This window comes from Dermacentor silvarum, chromosome 11 (genome assembly GCF_013339745.2).
Source record: "Dermacentor silvarum isolate Dsil-2018 chromosome 11, BIME_Dsil_1.4, whole genome shotgun sequence".
NCBI classification, from domain to species: Eukaryota; Metazoa; Arthropoda; class Arachnida; order Ixodida; family Ixodidae; genus Dermacentor; species Dermacentor silvarum.
This window is the reverse complement of record NC_051164.1, coordinates 51,013,289-51,039,652: the sequence shown is the minus strand read 5'-3', so window position 1 is coordinate 51,039,652 and position 26,364 is coordinate 51,013,289. Positions and strand designations below refer to the sequence as shown.

The 26,364-nt window shown below is 46.1% G+C and overlaps 1 protein-coding gene across 1 annotated transcript in view; it reads left to right on the top strand.

The window, feature by feature from the left end:
• The window catches only part of LOC119433371 (ubiquitin-protein ligase E3C-like), a 55,122-nt gene that overhangs the window by 1,512 nt on the left and 27,246 nt on the right, over nucleotides 1-26,364 (top strand). The window contains 10 exon segments of the mRNA XM_049659384.1: nucleotides 168-221; nucleotides 2,812-2,886; nucleotides 3,786-3,899; nucleotides 9,659-9,733; nucleotides 9,735-9,766; nucleotides 13,707-13,956; nucleotides 16,918-17,061; nucleotides 19,472-19,660; nucleotides 20,322-20,417; nucleotides 23,796-24,136. Of these exon segments, the coding sequence (XP_049515341.1) occupies nucleotides 168-221; nucleotides 2,812-2,886; nucleotides 3,786-3,899; nucleotides 9,659-9,733; nucleotides 9,735-9,766; nucleotides 13,707-13,956; nucleotides 16,918-17,061; nucleotides 19,472-19,660; nucleotides 20,322-20,417; nucleotides 23,796-24,136 (1,370 nt within the window).

The following is a 26,364-nucleotide window of genomic DNA, read 5'->3' as shown; positions in this document are numbered from 1 at the left end:
TTTGCGCAACACTGTTTTGAAGGCTGTGCCGTGTCTTAGATATGTGAATGCACTGTATGCGCATGGATGCATATTCCTGATCCAAATACTTGTGATGCATATTGCCTTGGTTCGACGGTGCCTTACGTGCTGCAATTCGCCACCTCCTCTTCACGTGTTTTCTTCAGGTTGGCCTGGATGACCTACTACGAAAGAGTGCTCTTCGGAGGCAAAATCGTGAGGTGAGGCCAGGATAATCTAGTGATTCTATTACATTTCATTCCTTTTCAGGCATTGTTAGTGGTTCGATTGGCGCTCTGTCCACATCATCACCATAATTCGCCAGTAATTAGTAATTGATGATAAACCTCCAGGCAAAGGAATCTCTGTTTACCAGCCCAGGCTGCGTCAAAGAAACAGCATTCCTGTTCTTTGGTTCAGAATAGAGTAACAGGCTGACAGCTCGGTGACACTCTTGCTTGTCACCATGATAGTTCTCAATTCATCTACCTGTCATGACATGTTTTCATGCAATATCACTAGGTTGCTAGGTTGTGCTTACTCGAGGCTTATTGATAGTTGCCACAGTTCTTCACACCTGGCTCCTGTTTTTCTTAGTTTATCTGCTGTGACATAGGTACTAATCTGCGGCAGAAAATAATGCACCTGTTTTGGTTTCGACAATCACTTCACCAAAAGACACTCTTTCTACTACTGCCAATCCAAGTCTTCTCATGTTCAAGTTTGGTAGAAACTGCATTTCGATAGGCCACTTACTTTTTTTATATTGTAACAAAATAAATATGGATCTTCCTTTCCCGTATATTCTTAATTTATTATGCGTTGTGTGTATTCATGCACCCTAGGGCTGCCGGCTCTTCGGTTTTCGGCATGCTGTTCCTTTGTTTCAGTGCTGTCACTGCCATGAAGCTCCAGCTAATTCAAAGCAGTCGTTTATCACTTAGAAGCCCCTAAGTTATTTGGATGCCTAATTGTGAACAGTATTAGATGCATGTTTCAGTGTATATAAGCTTGATTTCTTATTTTAGGAAAGATACATTGCGTAAGCATCATATTTTGTTTCTCTCAAATATTCCACAAATAGGCCACAAAGGTGTAAAAGGAAACAAAACAGGTATCACTGTATTGTCTAATACATAACATATTTAAAGGGGCCATGACACAGTCATGCAACTATTATCAGTTTATTATTGTAACTGAGAATAAAGGGTGTATTAGGGGTTAGACATGCAAAAAAAAAAAAAAAAGCTGAGCTCATATTCCACCTAGAAATTTTCATTTGAAATTGCCACCTTTAAGCCCCTCCTACTGACAGCAACTGCTATTTTGGTATGGATTGTGCGACGTCATGAAATGCGGGGTAACCGCTGTGTCATCTGCTTTGAAGCAGTCTGAAAACACATAGAATGTCTTGCTCTGGGGTGCTCTGGCACCCAGCGAGGGTTTTGCCGTTGAATTTGCTCAATAAAAGCTGCACAAACCATAGAAACACTTGCAGAAACTATATTGGTCTGACCATGGAGACGCACATGCAAAAACAAAACGGCGCATGGCTACCATGACATGTTTCCGGCTCCTGCGGTCGCTTCCCGTGCTCACAGTGCATAAAACCACGGCATTCCAATGGCACTCATGGCACATGCGTATCATGGCACAATGGAAAATCATGGCAACTCCAAGGGAGCCTTTGCTGGGGTTGCAGTTTCATTTTGTCAGCAGCTGTGTTGCCAGAATGCTGTACGGTTCAACTGTAATATAAAAAAAAAAATCAAATGCAAATTTTCTACTGCACCGAATGTGCTGAAATTTTGCCAGCTTGCCTTGTGATGTGCAAAGTTTAATGTGCACTACATAATTCAAGCTCGAAAATTTGCTGTCATGGTCCCTTTATGGTGCACAAAATGAGTCGTGTAGTTGCAATTGGGATTTTCCCACTATTCAACATTGTAAGTAGAGTGTACTTGTGCCATGAAGACGTTTCTTTGGAGTTAGCACCAAGTCATTGTTTTAATTCCTGGGTCTAGCCTCAGGCAGTTGCATTGTTATATAGCATGCAAAAAACAAGAGGTCTATCTAGTTTTGTTTAACTTACCCACAAAGATACCAAGTTGTCAAACTATTTGAGAGTTCCTCTGCCAATTCCATACATCCTTCGTAAGATTACATTTGTGAGAATACATGACAGCAGTGCAAACTCGCCTCACAGTGCATTTGGTACATCCGTATAGCATTTTGGCAACAAGACGTATCTTTCTGCCATGCCATCATGAAACAAGAGGCCGTCGAAGTGTTTCTTGCTCATTAATGATGACTGGAAATTACAGCGGTGGGCTTATTTCTGTTCTTGAAAACCTAAGGCATTCGCGGCATTGTGGAAGGGCACAGACGGGCACAGCTGCTGCTTGAGGACAAGGTCAAATATGTGTACGCTTCACGTACTGCGACACAAAGGTAGAATCAGCAGGGCACTCACTGCACCGCATTAGCTTCTTGATTCGCGGTGCTTCACTGTTGTGGCATTTCTTTGCAAATGTAATTCTACCTGAATGGTTATTCTTGTCACTGTATATTTTGTAATGCAGTGCTTATTTCCACCATGTCATATGTAGTGGTCCGCGCCATTAGTATACTAGTAAATTTTGGGCACAGCTAGACGAGGCAACGGACCCCACATGGCAGACAGAGCAGACGTAGCACTTGCCTAGTTAAGTCGCAGACATCAAATGACATTCACTCGAATTACACGCACAATAACGTCTACAGGCTGGTTTAGATATAGTGATTATAAATACTACATTTACTTTCTTGCAGGAGTGTCGGCGTCAAGAAGAGGCTGGACTCAAGATCAAGGCCTTTGCCAGAGGTTTCCTAAGCCGCCAGCGTCTGGTACTGTGAATGTTCTAGATGCCTTTCTTGTTTTGTTTTGTTTTGCTTTGCTTTGCTTTGCTTGCTCTTGAACTGAAGTTTGGCTGGCATTTCTAAGTGGTGGCTAATTTGTGCTCATTTCATACGTTGATGCCTTAATGCTGATGCATAGTTGGTTTCCATGCGCTTTAATGCCTGTGTGGGAAGTAACTACAGCGAATACTCGTTAGTTATGACTTATGAATAACCAGTTCCATAAGTCACTCCTGCAGTTTCTGCGCCAAGCAAGCCTGCATACATTTGGCAACATTAATGTGACATGTGGCAGTCAATGCTGGTGAAAAAGAAAAAAAAAACACCATCACAAATGTATGGCAATCTGAGGCAACTCGTACATCACAGACAGCAAAGCTGTATGTATGAGACTTCTCACACTCGGAAGTCCGAGGCGTCTAGGACTTCTGAAGGTTCCAGAGGCAGACTGCCGTGCTATGATTCAGTGACTGTCGCAAACAATGCAAAATGGACGCTTTTCCTCTCAGCTACAGTAGGGCTGTGTGTTTTCGTTAAGTAGCACTAAACTTTAGACAGTGCGAGTGCTTTGGGCACCTTTAAAAATGAAAGCAGTTTTCCACCTATAACCAGGAGCACACATATTTGTTTCTAGTCGTATCTGTACTCACAATATGTCTGACATTATTCTCTGGCTTATTATGCATAATTTCTTATTTTGTTTGTGTTAAGCACATCTTTGCATTGCTGTATTGCCTGTCCCTGCCATTTGTACTGGGTCGTGGTGTAAGCCTGTGTAGCGACTTTTTGACCACGGCCCTCAGCATCCCGGATGTTGGAAGTAAAGTTTGATTTGATTGACCTTGAAGTACCTCTTCCTTTTTTTTTTTTTCTCATTTTATTTGCAGGCTCGTGAACTTCGCCAGTGCTTCGATGCAAGCTCGAGGGTTTCAAGTGACCTGGGCCCGCTTCTGCGCTCCCTCCCACTCTTTTATGATGCCAGTCTTGACATGGAGCGTTTGGTGAGCGGCCTTGATGACATGTACCGTCTTTTGGCTAAAGCCTTTTTCCTTTTTTTTTGTACTCGACCCTTTCTCTGTTCCTTGTTTCGAGTTTGTTCACCCAACACTAGCATACGTATACCCATGTGTACTTGGCATGTCTGCTTCTTTTGGGTGTTACAATTAAAGAGCAACATTAAATCTGGTGTCTGATAACCTAAACAGGTTCTGTGTGTCTCAAGTCAGGCATTTTCCTTAGACATTTGAGGTAAAGGTTTGTGCCGGCTATTAGCCGCCCCTTTTACCTTTAAAGATTATGAAATATATTTCCTTCTTTCTTGCATTGCTTCTGGTTACATTTTAACGAATGCATCAAGCAGCAGCTGTCACAAAACATGATGATGCCACGACGGGAGATTGTACACAAGACGTAACGCTTGCTACGTTTTGACCACGACCACCCCAACTCCCAGCCGCTCCGTTTTCATACTGCAATGTTTCATTCCATTTGCATCGTGCTAAGGGATACATGAAGAAGCGGAATGCACAATTTTGCAAGAGAAATAATTAATATAATTATTTCTTGTGGCTGATTGGTTGGTTGATAGAAAGTTTTCATCATCTTAAGGTTGCACAGAGGCTTTGGCAGATGCAGCACTTGAGGCTTTGGATTATTCTTTATCACCTGCCATTTTTTAATGTGCACCTAAATATAAGTACAGTCGCCGATCGATAATTTGAACTTGACGGGGATCGGCAAAAAATCCAAAGGATCAGCACTCCGAAATGCCAGATTCGCCATACGTAAAGTAAGAGACTTTATTTCACTAGTGAGCAAAAAAAGTGCCATATTCCCAAATCGTCACTGTCGGGACAGCCTTCAATTCCACGTGGCTAGCGCAAGGCGCATAGGCATCTATGAGGGGCGGCATTCTTGGCACAATGCCAAGCACGCTGTCTTTTCATAGTGCTGAAACGCTGCCGCCTGTGGACGTGTCCGGTGCTTGTCACACGAAATATTCCTTAAGTGACGGTATTTTCGAAAGTGATTGTCCGAGAGTATTGCTTCACTTTGTGAACGCATTGCCACACGCACATATGCTTGCCTTTGGCCTATACAGTTCGCGGCTCCAATTTTGTAGCAATGCATGCCTTTTGTGTTATTCCTTTTGCGCTTTGTCACTGGTCAGAACGACGCTTTGCCCACGCTTTTGATAGGATCAGTGGGCATGAATGGGATGATAAGAGCAGTATGGGAACTCTCTCAACAAACCATGCTACCGGTGTTGTGGAGCTGTCCATATATTGAGCATGTCCGAATTGTCAATCTGCGACAGGAGCGTCTTTCCGTTCACCCTCATTGCAATGCCACCACCGTGGCAGGGAATTCAACATGTGATTTCGCATTCAGCTGGTGAATGCCATTACTGCTGAGCCATCACAAGTAGACCTAGTTGTATCTTTGCATTTCTCATGAAAAAAAGCACCTGTGTTCCTTGTGCAGCCTTGCAGGTTGTTTATTAGTTCATAGAACAAAGGGAAGCCATCATTAAAACCCACTGTTTCACTGGCGACTCTAAAATTGAGGCTGCAGGGTGCCGACCACAACAACTCGTACATCACTTTTCATTTAGTCTTTTCTTTGCACTCAAAACAAAGTAACACAACATGATCTTACGTGTATAAAGTGACCAATGACATGGAGATTATTATGGGAAAGTTTAAAGAGAAATCCGGGTTGTTATTATTTTATTTCCATGGGACAAGTGTCAAATTTTGCCACCATAGTTTAAATTAATGGTTAAATGAGAGAGACTAAATGCAGCAGAACCTTGTTGATACAGTCTCGTTTCATAGAATTTAGCGAATGAAAAACGCACTGGGACGATAGCGAATGTTCCCAACATTCGCTATCGAGAGCCACAAAAAATGACCCAATACCATTATGCTTCTTTTTTAATGGTTAATACGGTCCTGGAAAACGCAATCTTTTGGCACCTACGTTCAGTACATCCCCAAACTAACAGTCGTATGATATGTTTTGCAGCTGCCCAATCCCACGTAACCCAAAAAAGACTCGAGGCATATGCAGTTGAGAACAGTAGGTGCTTGCCATGGCAGCATCCCCGCAGTGCTCGCCCGCCTGTGTCACATGAAGATGCCGGAGTGCACTCAGTCTCATCTTCCAATACCAGCTAATCTCACGAATTGTCACATTCGCAGCTATCGCTATCGACCCTATTGCGATAGGCATGATCACCTATCCGTTTCACTGCGCGTGTTGCATACTGCTGTGAAAGCCTCCTGCATGCTTTCAGTAGGCGATAACCCAAACCCGCCCCCATTACCTGCTGCAGGCAGCGCGAAGTGAGCATCAGGTTTCGCTCTGGCAGCATCGTATTCCGGTGTTGCACGCCAGCTTAATTTCGTTTCGGTTTCCCACCATCATTTCTAACCACTATGCAACAGGAAAACAACAAAGCTCGTCTTCTGGCAGCCTCGTATTCTGGGATTGCCCACCAGCCCAGGTTCGTTTCGGTTTCTCGCCGCTGCCTTTAAACACTGCGCAATAGGAAAACGAGAAAGCACGTCTCGTTCCGCAAAGATTTTTGCCAAGTGGGCACATCAAAACTTCCCGCCATAATGCCCTGCCCCAAGAAGTTGCCGACTCAGGCCAAATTCGAGGAGTGTAGAAGTAGCCGTGCCGAAACTACAGAACCGACAACGCGCATCTCTGGCCCAAACAGTTCGGTGTGTGTCAGTGTTTCATGCTGCAGCAATTCACACAAAGCTTCCCATTACGTAGATGGCAACTACAATTAAGTCTGCCAAATGTTTCAGTTAGATTGAATCGTGAGCTTTCCCTATTTTACAGCAAAGCTGTTAGCCTCTAGTCGGTTGGGATTTTTCCTGGTGTGCTCACCCAAAAATCGGAAGCTGGAAAAGGGGCTTGTGTTTGAGTTTCCGCATAACAGAATTATGTTTTTTGTATATTCGAATTATGATTCGATGCTATCATGTCTGTAGGCTGTCTGTAAGTCGTATTTTACTAATTTTGTGGCATGTTTTACAGTGTAGACCGCTTATAATGTAAGTCGCCGGAGTCGCGAATATCCGCACTATAAGCAGTACCGCACTATAACCAAAGCAACAATTTTCAAGGCCCACACATATGCAAAACATGTGCACCGAGCTGCCACGTATATGCGACAGTGGAGGAATGCGGCTAGAACATTTGCATTCAATTTACAGTCGAATCTCGTTAATTCGAACTAAATCACGCGGCGGCGCCTCCAACCGGCATTGCTCCGGCACCGCCATAGAGTAAAAGCTTAGGAGAGACCCCTCAATGTCGCGCACGAACGAAACAAAAAAGAAAAAAAAATGCAAGGTGGAAATTTCACCCTCTCTCAAATGGCAAGGTTGTCGATTCTGCGTTGCGCCGGAACATGCGTGTATGTGCCGACGTCTCAGCCATGCTACCGAAGCCACGTGTAGAAAATGGCAGTGAACCCTTCTTTCTCCTTTATGCTTCTTGCATGCTGCGGCATCAGCGCAGAGGGAAGCAGCGGCGCTGTCCCAGGCCAGCCAACGAAACTGCCCACACCGGCAAACGCCCGCTTCCTGATAACGGCAGAAAACGAAACTTCGGCGAGCTGGCGCCGGGCTGCTGGAGCGGCGGCGCGTGCACGGCGGCGGGCACGCGCGGTGACAGTCGAAAGTGAGGGAGCTACGAGGGAGGGCAAGGGGAGCCACCGAAGCGGCGGAGTTGCCGAGGCGAAATCCGCTTCCCTGCTGCCCTCCTCCCTCACATTCCACAGTCCCCGCGTGCGCCCTTGCCGCCCGCTCCCTGAAGTTTCGTTTACTGCCGTTATCGTGAAGCGAGCGTTGGCAGTTTCGTGGCGCTTGCTCGCTATGCGCGCCGTGATATTTCACAACTCGCACTCAAGATTCTAGTTTCAGGCTCACTGGCTGTTCGTTCGCACCACGTGCCCTTCTCCTCCACTTCGTCTTTCTTCCTCGAGCACTCCTTGGGGCGCCCGTTTGAGGGAAGCGTTCGCCGTCTCCGCTGACTTCCGTACTCCCAGGCAGCCACACTGTAACCGGTATTTCGTTTCCCGCAACTGCACTATAAGCGTTACATGTATACATGGAGTGCTATGAGAAAATTAACGGAAGTCTGAAAAGACCACACTATATCCGGTCCTGCACTCTAAATGGTTACGTTATAAGTGGTCTATACTATACTTTAAAACATTCATTAGTTCAATAACGCACTTGCACCAGGCGGAGGGCCTACTAGAATGAACATGTATGCTGCACTTCCGCACATGTGCATGTGAGGAATGTGTGCACGCAATGTATCTGTCTTTGATGCGAGGTTGCTCTGCCCGTTGCATCTGTCGCACAGCGTGTGCTGCGACCATAATCAACTTTATGACAAACACTGTCCAACAACAGTACCGCCATGGCAGATGGAAAGGGGCTTGTGTTTGAGTTTCCGCATAACAGAATTATGTTTTCTTGTATATTCGAATTACGATCCGATGCTATCATGTCTGTAGGCTGTCTGTAAGTCGTATATTACTCATTTTGTGGCATGTTTTACTTTGAAACGTTCATTAGTTCAATAACGCACTTGCGCCAGGCGGAGGGCCTACAAGAATGAACATGTATGCTGCACTTCCGCACATGTGCATGTGAGGAATGTGTGCACACAATGTATCTTTGACGCGAGGTTGCTCTGCCCGTTGCATCTGTCACACAGCGTGTGCTGTGACCATAATCAACTTTATGGCAAACACTGTCCAACAACAGTACCGCTATGGCAGCTTGAAAAGGGGCTTGTGTTTGAGTTTCCGCATAACAGAATTGTTTTCTTGTATATTCGAATTACGATCCGATGCTATCGTGTCTGTAGGTTGTGTGTAAGTCGTACTTTATGCATTTCCTGATGCAATTAAATTGTAAACATTAATTTTGTTCAGTAAGGCACTTGTGCTTGGCGTATGGCCTATGAGAAAGAGGATGTATGTTGCTGCACACGTGTGCGTGCGTGACGTACGGTGGTGCTTGTGTAATGTCGTCTAACGTCAGTTGGGGTTGTGGTACTTGTCTAACTGGAGGCAGACTTCTTGTTCTCATATTTCTCTTTCAGGACTTATGAAGCAGGTTGTACTGTATGCCTTGTTGCAAATTTAGCAGGTGTATCAAGCTATGCACAGAAACAATACAGAGAGGCACTCTATAAGACACAGAAGAAAATTATCATAAATAGCTTATTTCTGAGCCTCTTGTGTAAACTATTGCATTTATTTTAGTTTAAGTTTTGCAAGTAAAGTGTAAAAGAGTATGAAAGCATGGAAAATCTTTTTACACTCTACAAATCAGGGCGTTGTGCTATTGCATCTTCCACCCTGTCTCATTAAGGTTTATTTGTGCTGAATCAAAGGCGTGCACTGAAGAAATAAGCTCGATTCCGATGTATGGAGCGATTCTGCTATCTCACATGAAAATTTTGTTGAAATAAAAGATAGTGGTGACTCTCCTGTGGTTGTCCTTATCTACACACAGCCGTTTCAAGTGCTCCAACACACCTAGTTTCTATTTACTTATTTTCCCTTATTGAGAGCTATAAAACTGTCTCATTGTGGATAAACACAGTGCACGTTTAATCTCTCAACATTTGTGGTACTGCTGGTTAACAGTGTCCAGTAGCTGCAGTCAGTGTTCATGTTCCCGCTTTGTATGTATAAATAGTTTTCATTCCCTCTCTCTAGGCCTGGTTGAGTCACCAAGTGCTGCTCCGTAAAGATGAAGTGGCCAGCCAGGCGGATGACCCTGTCTGGCGCCTGCCGAATTCGCCGCCTCCTGGCACTCAATGTCACGTGAGTTGTCTTGCCGCTTCACTGGCATTGTACAGCAAGTTCATCAGTTAGGGCTAGTAGATATGTTGTCTGTCTCAATTTCCACTAAACCCAACTTTACTTCTTTAGTGGCATGGAAAGTGTGGCCTGTTTTTGAAGGCTTTTATCTGGTTAACGACCGCTTTTCCGGACGCCTTCACGGCACCGCCACATACCCCATAGAATCAATGCACAAAAATCATATAATCCAAACAACGATAATGATGTCTTTAATACACGGTTTTGTGCGACAAAGTTGTGAGGAGCTTGAATTTAAGCTATAGGCTAACATTTGCACGTAAGTAGTTTGACCGCAAATTTAACGTGGGGGGGGACTTTTAAGTTTTTCAGAAAACGGAAAACCGTATATATCCAGTAGAATCTCGTCGATACGTTGTTCCAGAGACTGCAGAAAAAGAACACAACAGCCGAGAAAACGTAACGGTGAGGAAGAGCTCAAATCGCAACAGCAACGTCAGAAACACGGCTGTATTGCGGTGAAGCTGACTAAGGAAAACCGGTGATTACACAATGCAAATAAGACCCTTGCAGGCTCTAAAATAAATCACCTCTATGTAATACCCTCATCCAAGGACGTTTAGGCGTATTTCTGAATAAATAAAGTAATTAAAATGAAACCCTGAGTTCAGTAAATTTGGCCCACTGTGCATGGTTCTCTGTAGATATTATGCTAATCCCACAACTATTCGAATTAAGCCGCTTCGAAATTATTTGACGCTAATTACTATGCACTTCGAACCAAAGAATTGATATTCACAAAAGCATACCGAAACGGCAACACAGTGGAATCTCGTTGATACGATTCTGCATAATACGTTTTTTCAAGATAATGTGTTTATTTTTTTTTTCCCAATTATACGATTTGGTTGGATAATACGTTGGATGGTACAATTTTTGGATGGGGGGGGATACGCTTTATTTGCCGGTTCCCATGAAGATTCTATCGAGATTCCACTGTAATTGAAGCCACCACTGCCACCATTTTGATAATCTCGCAGGATTAAATCAGCGCTCTCGCACGCCGATCCACTAGCAGCTGTAGCCACCATGGCAACGCTAGGCCTTGCTGCTTCGACATTTGCTGCCATGCTTCTCGCTGTTCAGTGCTGTGTTTTTCATTGAAAGAATTCGCCACGGTCAGCATTGCACCGACTCCACCTTTGTCATCCTCACCAATGGCTTTGAAGTGCAGAAAGTAGGTCAAAGGCCAAGCATTGCATGATGCTGGTGCCCGGAAGTCAGCTTCACCACAACACGGCAGTGTTAACGTGGTCAAGCATGAGCAATACAGTAGAACCCTGCTGATACGTTTTTCATGGGACTGTAAAAAAAAAAAAACTAAAGAGGGGAAGCGCAAGAGTCGAGAAATAGGAAAAATTGAGAAATGAGAGTAGTGTTGAACTACACACAATATTATTTCAATTCTTACGTGTGAAAAAAAGTCGTAGGTTCGCCCGAAAGCCAAAGCATCGATTGCGATAGCAATTTAGTAGACAGCTATACAATGTAAGGATAGTAGTTTTATCGGCCGTATAAACTTGTAAACATTTGCTTATTAACGCATGGTGTCAGCACCCGCAGGCAAACATGAACACATCACACTCGATGAGCTCGGGACACGCGCTGTCAAACGCTTGCGTGAGGAAGCGCCGCTACAGCAGTGAGCGAAGTGACTTACGTGCTGTTGTCTATTGCTTCAACGCAAACTAAGCGCCAAGAACACACAGCATGCACAAAGCTACGAGCTGCCGACGCATCTACTCTACCCCCAACACAGATCGCTTTCAAGATAAGACCCGCGCGCCGCCGCGCAGTGCGCAGTTGATGCTAGAGTACAACGCCGCTCTCTATATCTGCCCTTGCTCCCTCGCCGGTGCCTTGAGCGCAACGGAAGAAAGCGCGCTCTCTCCCTGCTTTTCTTTCTTGCGCGTGCGAGATTTAGACGTGGTCGTCGACTCCCCTCGCACTCTTTCACTCGCACGCACGGCGACGGCACCATCGCCCTTGGACTTAATACGGAACATCTATGTGCCAAAACTAATTTTAGGGCCACAACTGCGTCATAGGCATCATCTTAGATACAGTATAGACCACTTATAACGTAACTGTTTATAGTGCAGAACTGGCTACAACGCGGCCTTTTCCGACTCCCGTTTACCCTCCCCTAGAACTCCATGTATACGCATACCGCTTACAGTGCAGCCGCGTGAGATGAAATACCGGTTATAATGCGGCTTCAGCAGGAAAATTTCGTCGACAAGGGCGGCAGCGAGCATGGTTCTCAACAAGGTGCGTGCTCCCGGCCGGTGTACGCACTATTCAATGCAATCAAACTCTCGTTAATTCGGACTACTTTCGGAGCTCGGTGAGCGAGAAGCGCCGTAAATGTGTGACGCAAAAGAGCAAGAACGGCGCTAGCGTCCAACCAAAATGAACCCGTATCACCATAGCCATCAGTTGAAATCGTATGTGAATGACAGCAACGCCGGAACACTTCGAGCCTATTTGTGTCTTTAAAGCCTGTATTCTTGCGTTTACCGCTGCACATAACACCGCGTTGGCTGCGGGCTTTCGTAACTGCATAGTCATCCACGATCGCGTCGTTAGCTGCTGCGGTTTTCACCGCAGCGGTTGCGGCAAACAGTCGTTTCATTTTTACTCGGTACGCGCGTCGGCCGCGTGCCTAAAAACTGTGTAGGCGCCATCGATGATCGCATAGATAGCGACCGCGGTTTCGACTACAGTTGTTGCAGCGAATGTTAGTTAATTCGTCCAGACTTGGTGTGTGCGTCGGGCGCGTGCCTGCAGCATCGCAATGTCGCCATTCATAATCGCGTCGATAGCGGTCACAGTTTTTTCTGCAGCGGTTGCGCCAAACAGTTGTTTTGTTTTGACTAGGTGCAAAGCTGTCATACTTGAAGAGCACCAGCTACATTGCGATTATGTTTTTGCCAGCTCACTGGCGAAAACGTAATCACGATGTGCGCACGATAGTACAACGCGTGTCTACATGCTTGATCTACATGTTAAGCATACGTGCAGGGCTTGAAAATCGTTGTTTTGCTTTTTGTGCGGTACCGCTTATAGTGCAGATATTCGTGACTCCGGCGACTTACGTTATAAGCGGTTTACACTGTAGCAAATACGGATCTCAAAATTCATGCTTTTGCTGGCAGAAACCGAAAATACGTTATAGGTCACGGCCCCGGCACTTTAGGCGGCCGATGCCATCGTCAAGCCACCAGGTCAAGTGACATGAAAAGTCAAAATGGCTGCTCGGGCCGGCACGGGGTGGCAGTTCGCAACAGCGGGGTTACCAATGCATTGCGTTATAGGGAAGCTGGGCCGGGACCGGCCGAAAACGACGTGACAGCCAGGAAAACGCAGCACCCGGGAACGAAGCAGTGGGGTTCTATTGTATATTGATCAAGAGCAATGGTGAAGCATATCAAAAATGGAGGGAGCCGCTGTAACGGGAAGCAGTATCTATGCTTTCATTAGACACGCTTGCATCCGCCATCTCCTGTCACACTACCGAGTTCTGATATGCCTAATAAGTGTACCGGAAGACTTTTTGAGCTATTTCGGAGGTGCCGGTGGCAGTTTGAGCCCTTGAGGGCAGTAAAAGACGTGTATTAATTTTTTTGGGCTGCCTGATTTTTCGGATGTTGACTGTAATCCATTAAGATCAATTGTCTTGACTCGGTGCCGATACACACAAAAGTGACTGCGAATATTACTGGCGCCATTTTGGAAAGGCTCAATGTGGTACATGAGCAGCCAGCGGACTTCTGTTTTCACGATTTTGCTTCTCTCAAAACTCCACTTTTCTAGAAATTTTGTCCCATTTTTACAGCTTCAAGTTAACAGGGGTTTACTGTATTCCTGGTTACTAATGCAGATCCTTACTACGGCCGGGCTTCCCTACGGCACCTGCCCTGCGTCTCCTGGAGGTGTTCGGCTCGGCCGAGGTGTACCATGGCTACTTACGAGGCACCACCTCGGAAGAAGAGTGGGCCACTCAGGTGCGGTCATGGCTGCAGCACCTGTGGCTGCACCTGGCATGCCAGTGCAACCTGTTCGCACATTTGCATCGGCTGCTGGAGCCACGGATACCAGACCCGGGCCCCAAGGAAGAGGGTGTGCCTCAGGTGAGTCTGTGGAAGCATCCAAAGTTAAGCTAGTCGGTGCAGTCGAACTCACTTATAACAATATTCCAGCGCCACGAAAATTCCATTGTTATAACCGGTAATTATTATAACTGGGGTGGGTGGTAAATCAGTTCTGTGGAATTTCACAAGATGGAGGAAGTATTACGAAAGGGAAAAATTTGCATCCGCCCGAATGTAGCACGAAGCTAGAAAGGAAACCCATAGGGGTTTCTCAGAAAGAATGCTTTGCAGTTGAGGAAAAAGTCGTCCTGGTCTGGGATTCGAACCAGGGACCAACACCTTTCCGGGGCGGTCGCTCTACCAACTGAGCTAACCAGGAGGCTAGCAGATGGCACAGCAAGGGCGAATTAATTGACAACTCAAAGCACAGGAGACAGAATTTGTGTCCTGTGGTAGGCCTAGTGGTAGAGCGCCCGCCTCAGCTGCGGGAGGTTGTGGGTTCGATTCCCACCGCCGCTGGGCACTCACTGGTTGAAATGGGCACAAGCGTACCCCGGCCTGGTGCTATCGTAAATCAGTTCTGCGGAATTCCGGAACGTGGAGGAAGTATCATGAAAGGCTAATACGAATTTTTTTCGTGACCCCGTGAGATTCGTATCATCGAGATTCCACTGTAATGGAATATGGCAGCGCACTTTGAAACCAAGATGAAACACAGAACGTGGAGCAGTTTAGTCTGCTCCAAACTGCTCCAAAGCGCAATTTTTCGTGCTCCAAGAATTGCTCCAAAATGACTTTGGGCATTTCCACCCCTGGGAATGCATACTAAGCCCCGTTAGACTGCCCCTTTCCACTTTTGGTATGCTTCATTGCACAGTGGATATACTTCACTGCATAACATGGTTGTATTGTGGCGAAGCTGAATACAGGGGTTGAACCATTACACTTTGGAAAGTCTAATATAATAATTTTTTTCAAAGCAAATATCAAATAACGTAATTTTCAAAACTACTATTCGGAAATTCGAATATTTGCACGACATTAGCATGTGGTAGTGAAAAGCATGTCTCAGATGAAGACTTGGGTCTTGCTCCGCAGCCACACTGCTAAGGAAGTCGTGAGGCCTTTGCCTCTGCGAGAGCTAATTTGTCATGAGATGACTAGAATTGTAGCTTCTGGGTTGCCTTTTGCTTTTCTGCAAAACTGAAACAAGATAAATGTGAAAAGAATTTTGAATTGTAGGTGCCAATCACGCTTCATTGGGAGGATTTATCCCTGTTCAGTAAAAGCTTGCTGATTCGTCCCTTGTTAACTTGCAAAATCTGATAATTCAGACTCTTCCTCTAGTCTCGGCAGGTGTATGCTATATTTAATGGAACCAAGCTCTTTAATTCGTGCATATTTGGCTGCACACCAGTTAATTCAGACAACTTTAACAGTTCAGCCAGGGCGAAGTGCCGCAAATGTGCAACGTAAAAGAGCAGGAGCAGTGCTAGCTTACATTTGAAACGAAGCAGCGAAGTCTTTGTTGTCATAGTCACCAAAGAAAATTGCACGTAAACAGTAGAAAAGCCGGAAGGCTTCATGCCTATTTGTGCCTTTATAGCCTTTGCTCTTGCATTTACCGCTGTGCGTAATATGGCATAGACCACTTATAACGTAACCGCTTATAGTGCAGGACCGGATATAGTGCGGTCTTTTCAGACTCCCGTTAATTGTCCCATAACACTCTATGTATACACGTATCGCTTATAGTGCAGTTGCGGGAAACGAAATACCGGTTACAGTGCGGTTGCTGGGGAGTACGGAAGTCAGCGGAGACGGCGAACGCTCCCCTCAAACGGGCGCCCCAAGGAGTGCTCGAGGAAGAAAGAGAGACGAAGTGGGGGAGAAGGGCACGTGGTGCGAACGAACAGCCAGTGAGGCTGAAACTAGAATCTTGAGTGCGAGTCATGAAATGTCACGGCGCGCATGGCGAGCGATGGCCACGAAACTGCCAAGGCCGGCTCGGCACGGGGAAGGGCACACGCAGAGACCGTGGAATGTGAGGGAGGAGGGTGGCAGAGAAGCGGGTTTCGTCTCTGCAACACCGCCGCTTCGATGGCTCCTCTCGCCCTCCCTCGTAGCTCCTTCACTTTCGACTGTCACCGTGCGTGCCGTTATCGGGAAGCGGGCATTGGCCGGCCTGGGACATCGCCGCTGCTTCCCTCTGCGCCGTAGCCGCAGCGTGCAAGGTCAACACGTGACTAGAAAGTAGAGGAAGCATAAAGAAGAAAGAAGGGTTTACTGCCATTTTCTACGCGTGGCTACGGTAGCGTGGCTGTGATGTCAGCACGTACACGCATGTTCCGGCGCAACACAGAAGTGGTGACCTTGCCATTTGAGAGAGGGTGAAATTTCCGACACTCTTTTTTTTTTTTTTTTTGTTCGCGCGCGTGACATTGAGGGGTCTGTCCTAAGCTTTTACTCTATGGCGGTGCCGGCGCAATGCCGGTCGGAGGCGCCGCCGCGTGATTTGGTTCGAATTAACGGGATTCGACTGTAAATTGAATGCAAACGTTCTAGCTACATTCCTCGACTGTCGCACACGCGTGGCGGCTTGTTGCACATGTTTTGCATATGTGCGGGCATTAAAAATTGTTGCTTTCGTTATAGTGTGGTACCGCTTATAGTGCACATATTCGCGACTCCGGTGACTTACGTTATAAGCGGTCTATACTGTACTGGGTTGGCTGCGTGCCTTCATAAAGGTGCAGTCGCCATCCATGATCCATGCCTGAAACTGAAGCTGCACACTTTCGACCTCCACCAAGGTGCGCTTTTGACATGTCATGGAGATTGTGGCTAGTATGATCTTGGCAGAAACACCTAGCAGCATATCGAACAATATTTGGACTTTATCTGCACTACTAATCACGAAAAATATTTCGGTCATTTTTGGTCATAATCGACATTGTGGCATGGAAGGGGTTAGACTCAAACTGTGTTCTACACTCCCAGGTGGTGACACCACAGGCGCAAGCCATGATGGACCTACTCCTCCAGCCTCTCAGCAAACCTGTGGCTGACGGCTCAGAATGTGGTGACTATCAGCGCGAGATCATTGCCTGTCTCCTGAAAGGCATTCTTGGCGACTGCCCCCAGGTATCGTATCTGTCCCACAGGCATTTTGATGACTTCTTTGCGTGTGTGTGTGTGCCTGACCTGTACAGATGCTGTAGAATTCCCTACCACAGAAGCACAATATTGTCAGGGTGACGTTTTGTGTCCCTTCTGGCTTTCTTCTAGCACTGACCTGCTTGTTGTGAACTCAGGTTGTTGGATATGCCTTTGCTTTTGTTGGCGAGGTGATTTCTCATTGACGATGACCAAATGGTAACTGAGGTGACCAACTCCCAGAAAAAAACTGGTGATGATTAGGCCTGATGACTCAAGCAATGTGACCACAATCAAAATTTGCCACCCGCAGGCGTAGTGGTGGACAGCAAGTCATTGCAGAAGATTGCTGCTAACGTATGTACATGCAGGTAGTCATCATCAGTGGTGAGGCTCGAGATCATAAACGCAGGCCACACAAATAACGTTTGGGTCCGTGGAAGTGAGTGCCTGCCGAGTTGTATGCACTGATGCGGAATGATGGGCTGTGAAGGCAACAGAAAGTTGTGAGCTGACTTCACGTTAACGCAGTGTTATAGTAAAACCTAGTTAATACGTAGTTGGCGGGGAATGTGGATCAGGTGCACACTAAGCCATGTACAGTAGAACTCCACTGTTACGTTCCTGGGTGCTGCGTTTTCCCAGCTGTTACGTCGTTTTCGGCCGGTCCCGGCATAGCTCCCATGGAGCCCAATGCATTGGTAACCTCGCTGTTGCGTTGTTGCGCATCGGCAACATGAACTGGAAAAGGAGAAAGTGCCGGCTTGGCGGGCTAGGCCAGCTGCAGCAAGCGGCAGGATCAGGTTTGAATGAAGGGAGGGGGAAAGGTCACGCCCGCGGCGGCAAGATCGCCGGGTCGAGGGATGCAGGCCCGCCTCGCACACGTGCGCTCGCTTCGCATTCCGTCGCGGCGGAGAAGGTGCTTCCGGTTGCTGCTCGCACAAAAATGACAAAATTTGGGGCGAAATCTCTAGGTTGTCGGAGGGGAAAATTCGTTATATCGAGGGCGTCTCCCGCTGCCACTTCGTTACATAGAGGTCTCAAATACATGTGCTTCTATGGAGTAACGGCAGGGAATAGAAAAACTTCGTTATATCCAGGAATTTGTTATATGGAGGTTCGTTATAAGCAGGTTTAACTGTATAATAAAGTGATCTAATCTGACTACTCAGTGTTTTAGAATTTTTGGTTACAAGAGACCTTGCTTACAAGAGACATGCTTCCCAGGTCCCTTGAGTGTCTCTTGTAACAAGGCTTTACTGTAGTTAATAAGTGAATGTTTACAAGTTTATACGGACGATAAAATACTATCCTTACTTTGTATAGCTGTCTGCTAATTTGCTATTGCAGTCGATGCTTTGGCTTTCGGGCGAAACTGCGACTTTTTTCAAACGTAAGAATTAAAAGAAAATTGTGTGCAGTTTACCACTACTTTCATTTCTTAATTTTTTCTGTTTCTCAGCTCTTGCGTTTCCCGGCTCTTAAGTTTTTTTCTTACGGTCCCATGAAAAACATCATAAAATCGTCTCAGCAAGACACTGTGCTGGATAGTCAGCCAATCGTTGGCGTAAGCGTCTTGTCGGTCTCATATCGACCCAGTGTTACCGCCTTAAGCAAGTACGTGAAGTTAGGCACACCCTGCCAGCAGCAGCAAGTGAGAGCCAACGCTGCAAGAAGACTTGTCAGCAACGTGATGTTTTAAGTGCCGCTTATTTGTAACGCAGGGGCCTTTCGTTAAATTTTTTAGACATCTATGAAAGGTGGCAACTACGTGCCTCACAGTGCAGTCCGGACCACTCATGTTTTCGGAGCCGCACCGATGTCGAGCTACCAGTGGAGGTTCAACGTGGTACACAGCACGGGTTTTTGCAGTAGCGTGCGTCCGAGTGGTTTTTTCTTTCTTTTTTTTTTCCAAGGGACTTACGGGCTGCGCGGCCGTGTCGCCACCCTTCGAAAATGTTTTGCGCCTGCTTCACGTCACGCCGTGAAACAGGCGGATTAAGTAGGTGCATATTAACGAGGTTTTACTGTTGTGTCGCTCAATGAAAGTCGCATGCTATTTATGCACATTGCCGCGTTACAACGATGTAAAATGAGCATTTGGCTGTGAGCAGATGCTGAAAACAGCTGATGTCCTTGAACATTATTAAATTTCAAGGTGCTATTTTATTGAAACAATACACTGAGCAAAAGTCTGTAAACATATTTTTCGGTATCACTGGCATTGTACAAAACAATGAAATAGATATTTTCCATAAAATGTCTTTTTTTTTTTTAACTGTATAATTATTTGTCATTTCTTTCAGCCTTCGCAATGTGTAAAACATTGGTCAATAAATGTATTGTATGCACTGTGGCCTTGACTGGCCTGGCTGATTGAGTCATATTGTTGGCACAGGTTGTTCGAGTCGTGTTGCCCGCACTGGCGAGTCGGTGGCCCTACCCTGGCGAGCCCCTGCTTCGAGCCATACTTGGCCTGAGGCCTTCGCCGTGGCTGTTTCAAGCCCTGCTGCGGCTGTCATCACCTGCAGAGCCGCTGTTCATTGCTGCTGCGGCACACCTGTCGCCCTGCCTCACCCGCAAAGTGGTAAGCATCACTTTTGCCATTTTTCTGGGCACATCTGTATAAAGAGTTGCTGTTTACAATGGAACCCTGCTGATACATTCCTTGCTCATACGTTTTGCAGAGTATAACGTTGCTAAGGCTTGGTCCTAGCAAGGGGCTCAGATACACCTGTGTGTTAGAATCTCCTTTGATAAGTTTGCGTTCCCCTAATCTTCAAACAGAAATACGCTGCGACTTTGACGTATACTTACAGTAGACTTCTGTTAATTTGTTATTTAGATGTTTAGATTAATTTAATCCCCACTGAAGGTGCCGGCCGTCACCCATGCATTTTTTGGGGCCCAAATTTTAAGGCATTATTCGTTCCTAAAATTGGTCTTTGCCGGATAATTTTAATTTCACCACTGAGCACCCTCACACCTGACCCCTATGATGACCCCAATAGCGACCCCTTTAGTAGCAGCGTCTGTCTTGGCAAAGCTTAGGGGATAGTGAATGTGTTGAGTACACATCACCTCCCGTCGAGGACGCCTATTGTCAGATCGTCCTAGGAAGATTTTTCAAGCAATAACAGTAACTCACAAGTTCCTGTTGAGGTATTTACCGATTCTAATATGTACTTTTTTTCCCATGAAAATTGGGCCGAAAACCACGTTTGCGGCGTTTGTATGCTGTGCCGCAGACAAAGCTGTGTTGCGGCGAAGCTGACTTGAGAAAACCGGGTTCCATTGTGCCACACCCATTAGACCCTTGCCCATTTTTCCTGCTGAAATATTCGGTACGTGTTGGATTTCTTTGGTTTAGGAGTTTTAATGTCATTTCTATGTTCGTTTCCTACTTTGGACACATAGAAAGCAGGCGTGCATTTGATCTGGAGGCATGTTAAAATAGGGCCATAACGGCCAAATAAATCAGTGGTGTGTTTTCACATTTTTTTTGTGCATCTTATTTTATGCATCTTATCGCCGAATAATTAGATCAGTTTCATCGGTCCCATCAGGATCAAATTAACGGAAGACGGGTGTACAAGAAAAATATCAGGTGCACCATCTATGTAACGTAAAAAAAAATGTTAAAGAAAAACGTAAATCGCTCTAGACACCCTAGCTGCACACTTCCGACCACCACCAGCGTACGCTTTCGACGCGCTACAGTCTTGGTGGAAATTTCCGAAATTTCGGACACCTTACAGCGTGCCGTTCAGTATTCGAACTCCGCCTACTCGACCACGTGCCAATGTGGCTGCGGAATCAAGCCAAAACAGCTATATCTTGGTTTTATCGGGAATTCACCGGGACTGCACTAATCTATCATAAAACCTGAAATACCGTATTTACTCGAATCTAGGCAGACTCCGATTCTAAGCCGACCCCCCAAAAGTGCGAAGCCAGAAAAACAAAAAAAGAAAACTTACCTCGAACGTAGGCCGAACAAAAAAGCGAGGACAGCATTCGCAAAATGAAACAGCATTTATTAAATATGAACATGCCCATCGCAAAATGAAACAGCATTTATTAAATATGAACATGCCCAGATCATTCTACGTCACCATCGCTGCTAGCCTCGTCGCTACCTTCCATCTTCAAACAGTGCACTATTTTCATTACCATCAAGCACATTAGAGAGGCTGCCCTTTTTGAAGGAGCGCACGGTCAATGTTTGCCAGCCTCGTTGCGGCGCACGCAAAAAGCATCTCCCGTGGCCCCCTCCAATGACGGACAATTTTCTTATCTATGCTGAAGTTCCGCCCGGCTCGCACAACTACCGTATTTACTCGATTCTAACGCGCCCTCAATTGTAATGCGCACTGGTTTTTCGTGACGGCAAAAAAAGTCCTTTACAGTACCGCGCACCTCATGCTTTCAAACAGAAATACAACTTTCTGTCACTTGGAAAAGCAGATTTCCTTCCGATGCACTGAAGTTGCGTTGTATAAAAAAATGTCGCAGTTTCGCCCGAAAGGCGAAGCATCGAATGCGATAGCAAATTAGTGGACCGACGGGATGATCGTTGTCGCGACAGACGGCGGCGTTGTGTGATGGAGGCGACGACAGGAGTAGCAGTGACGACGTTATTCACAATGACCCATCTTTGACACCGACCCCGATGTTCAACCAAAGTGCAATGTTGTCGATCTAGTCGCTCATTGATTTAGCGCACGCTAAATTATAGCCGCCAGTGTTCGCGCAGCAGTTGGATGCGATGCACACGGCATTGTGAATCCGAAACTTCTGTGAAAGCAAGTGCAGAGTACTATTCAGCGCACCGAGAGATTGAGGTGCTATTTAAAATTATATAAATAAACGTTTTATTCTTTACAGCCTACTATCTACAACGTCGATATCTTAATAGCAAGTGTCAAATTTGGTTTCGGGTACGAAGGTATATGTGGCGTTCTTCTTTTTTTTTTTTTTTTACGGCAGTCTAGATATAGTGATGATCGGTTATAACGATGGGATTTTTCGTATTTCTTGATATCATTATAACTGGACTGCATTGTATAACGAAGGCGGTAAAATCGGCAATTTGCTTCATTATATCGCAATTTTGTTGTATTGAAATGCAATCTTTTATGCAAGTAAAATAAGTAAAGTTTTCGGCTCATCCTCACAAGCTTTTACTCGTACCTAAAACGTACAGCGCGCGGGGCGCGATATGATCTTATCGTACTTGGGCTTTATACGGAACACGATGGTGCTCCGCTTCGGCAGTCTTTCTTGGTCGCGCCGCGGGATTTGAGGTGCGTACGCAAGCACCCACTTTTAATTCGACCATTTAACCATCTGCATCCCCGGAAGTTTCCATTTATTGGCCCGGTATTCCTTCGTGGCGGCAGTGGCATTTCATTAAATTGAAATCGTGTATAAACACACTTTGTTTGAGTTTCTAAATACATGGTGTTCTATGGACAAGAAGTTCTGAAAAGTTAAATACTCCGTTATATCGAGAATTTCGTTACATTGAAGTTCATTACATTGAAGTTTAACTGTATTGCCGAAAATGACACTGAGCGGCCAATCTCACCATCACCGAAAGAGGCCTTACTGTGTGCGCCTCACCAAGTTGTCTCACCAGGTCTCTACGTTTTCGCTCGCCAAGGCAGCTTGTGCCGTTTTTTATCGGCGCCATGGTTAGTGAGGCGCTGTCTTGTTCGTGGCTTCCTGTAGTTTCTTTGCGTCGGCAATGACAGTGAGCTGTGAGTCTGCTTAGCGTTTCTGATGGTGACACAAAAAAGCCCGTGCAATGTGCTCTCGCAGTAGACGAATGTCAAAGTTACCGATAAATGCAAGAGTGGTTGCTTCACTAAAGCTGCATTTTTTTATTGCGATAATCTCCGGCGGCTGCTGCGTATGGCGCAGCCGCGCGCGCCCTATCTTGAAAGTGACCTCTGCTGAGTGTAGAGTCTAGACTGAGGGCTCGTGGTTTTCAAGAGGCAGCATGAAGGTCAATTCGCTCGCTGCTGATGCCACGCTTCCTCACTGCAGTGTTTTGACAGCGAATTTACGCGGTCATCGAGTGAGATGTGTTTATGTTTGCTTGTGCGGGCGTGACACCATGTTTGTTAATTTAGCAAGCGAATGTTTCAAAGTCTATACGGCCAATACAACTACTATACTTAATTCTTATAGCTGTCTACTAATTTGCTGTCGCAATTGGATGCTTCGCCTGTCCAGGCGAAACTGTCACTTTTTACTAAATGGGTCCTTTTTTTTCCCCTTTGTTATTATGTTTTGTGCTGCTAGCTCAAGTGAGTGGCCATGTGCAAGTAGGAACTTTGTGAAGCTTTGTAATCAGATTTGCTACACCTGTTATCTGCTGTAGACAATAAACTATCAGCCCTTTTCAAAGTAGCATCTTGTGTACCCTTGAGCTCAATCTCTCGGTAATGCATTGTGTGCACATTAAAGGACCTCAGGTGGTCCAAAATGATCTGCAGCCTTCCCTCTACTGCATGCCTCATAATCTGATTGTGGTTGTGGCACGTAACGCGCAAGAAATTGATTTAATTTTTCACTAAATGCAACTCCTGATGAATGGAGGGTTCCTTGAGGTTCCGTTTAATGAGTTCGTTGTATTTCAAGGTTACCAGGTTGGCAGGTATGCCAGTTTGATACACATGCTTAAATTTGTTAACCACTCTGCCTTTGAAATGCAGGAGAGGTCCAGCCGCGAAGATCTGGAAGCGGACGAGTCGAGTCCAGCCGACGAGGCCTGGAGTGACGGCGGCGGCTCGTCCTCCACATCTCTCGCCGACGAGGCGCTGGAAGATGTGCTGGAGCAGCTCAACGCGCCGGCCACCGTGAAGACCATCTTGGAGGCTGCTGCATCCAGTCGCGAGAACCTTCCTACACTGTGCCAGCTAGGTTGGGCCCTGGTGCAGTGGCGTCCACTGGCCCTGCACCACTTCCGGCTGCTCTACACGTTGGCCTTCCGCCCGCAGTTCCTGCGGCAGCTCTGGGTGGCACTCAAGGATGTTCGCGCTCCATCACTGTTCGTGTAAGTTCCGGCATTTCTTTACCTGTTGAAATCTAGATGCCGTTTTTGGAATAAAAGCTACCGTCGGCAGGTCAAGGGAATAAATTATTACCTACTCTAGACCTTGAAAGAGTTTCACATGGCTGTCTACATACGTGTTTCAAAGCACAAACAGTCAACGTCCGTAAGGACTGCGAAAACGTCCGAAAAATCGGGCAGTCCGAAAAAATCAATGCCTGCCTTTTACTGCCCCCAAACGTTCAAATCAGCACAGGCACGTTCGAAATAGCTCTGAAGGCCTGCCAGTGAAATTATTAGGCATGTCAGGAGACAGCGGATGCATGCATTCATAAGTATTAGATATTGTGTCTCATTGCAGTTGCCCCTTTTCACTCTTGGTATGCTTCACCGCACTACATTGCGTATGCTTCACTGCAATGACTTGTGTATGCTTCACCGCGTAACACTGCTGTATTGCGGCGAAGCCGACTATTGGGAACCGGCATTATGCAACACTTGAACCTTCGCGTGCTTTCCATGCTTCGAAGCCATTGGAGAGGATGACAAAGGCGGAGTCGGGGCCATTGCTGACAGCAGTAAATTGTTTTAATTAAAAACAGGGCGCCGAACAGCAGGAAACTTGGTAGCAAACATCGAAGCTAGCGCCTATCATTGCCGCGGTGGTGGCTGCGGCGGCCAGTGAAACTGCATGCTAGAGCACTGGTTCAAGGCTGCGAGATAACATGGTGGCTTTCATCAAGTGGTGGCTTTGATTAATGCCATTTTAGACCTGTGGTCACGATAAAAAGTCTGGAAAATCAGACAGCGAAGGGTTGTGTCTGAAATTTCAGACATATTATATATCAGCTCTATGGGGTATGTGGCAGTGCTGCAAAGGCGCCGAAATATCGGGCATGTCCGAAAGATCAGTCATTGATTGGACAGAATTTTAGGCTGTATATGTTTGACAGTGCGAGTTAAAAGTGAACAAAGCACACCGCCAACATGTAAAAGCTACCACATTCAGTTTACCCTCTGCCCGCTAAATGGACGACTGTCCGACAGAGCCCATTCGGGAGCAGACACGTATGGCCTGTTTTTTTAAATTTTTGAGTGTTTATCTCGTACATGTATGGTGCCGCTGATCCGCTTCACATGGTTTTTCACATTTGATATGTTTGATATTTGTTTGATATTTTGCGCCCATTCGACACCACTGGTTGGAGTGGTCTGTCATCTCTATGGAGGTCGCCCTAAGCCATTTGTTTCCGCTCACCAGGTCACACGACTCGACTTGTTTACCTCCGAGCACTTGCTCACACGAGAACGCGCGCGTCGTCTGCTACCTCCAAAGCAAGCGCTGAGGAGATCCTATCGTTTTTGTTTTTACAACTGTCGCTGTCATGTTTCCGTTAGTTTAGATTTTAAAAATTTACCGCAGGAGAGTGGTTTTTGCAAAAAAAAATGTGACCCTCAAAGGGTTAATAAGTTTTCGCCGCAGCGGGAAGAGCGTTCCCAGCACGTGTATTGGCGACTTCTGCCTTGATGTCCACCCAGTTGAGGAGCACTCCTGCTCCTCTAACGTATTTGCTGTGTCACCAGCACATTGCTCCAGCTCTTGCTGGTCAGTTGCTATCTATAACAGTCTAAAATCGTTTACACACTACTTAATTAGTAAAGCGCAACCAATGCAAACACTAAGAAAGGAAACACATGGAAGCACTGTCCTCTGCAACAACAGCAAGCTATCAGCCACCAGAAAAAAAAGCCATGTTGCACCTCATCGCAGCTGAATGTAGAGATTGCCTACCACAGAGTGCTACATGTTGTTTACAGCCGCCTGGAAGAGCCACAGGTGTGCTTGCCTCACTGTCTGCGCCAGCTGAGTTAATGAAATGATATTACCACTGAACCACAACAGGTTTGAGAACATGGTCAGAACCAGCCACGAGAGAGTTGAGAACATGAAATGGCCACTGAATGACGCAAAAGCATCGTCATTGTGTCCTTATGTGCTGAAGTTGCCGCATCAAAGACGTCAGTGTGATGTCTGATTTTTGTGTGTTTTCGCGTTCTAAAGTAGTGTTATTACCCATCAAGTTTTTTGTGTTTCTGTGGATTTACCAAGCTATTGCTTGCAATAACACTGGTTTGCATTCCAGAAGTAGAATAAACTAATCTACCCATTTCTCCTTGTAGTGTCATTGAAATACAGCTGTTTGCACCTCTTCTGGCATGCTTAGAAAAAT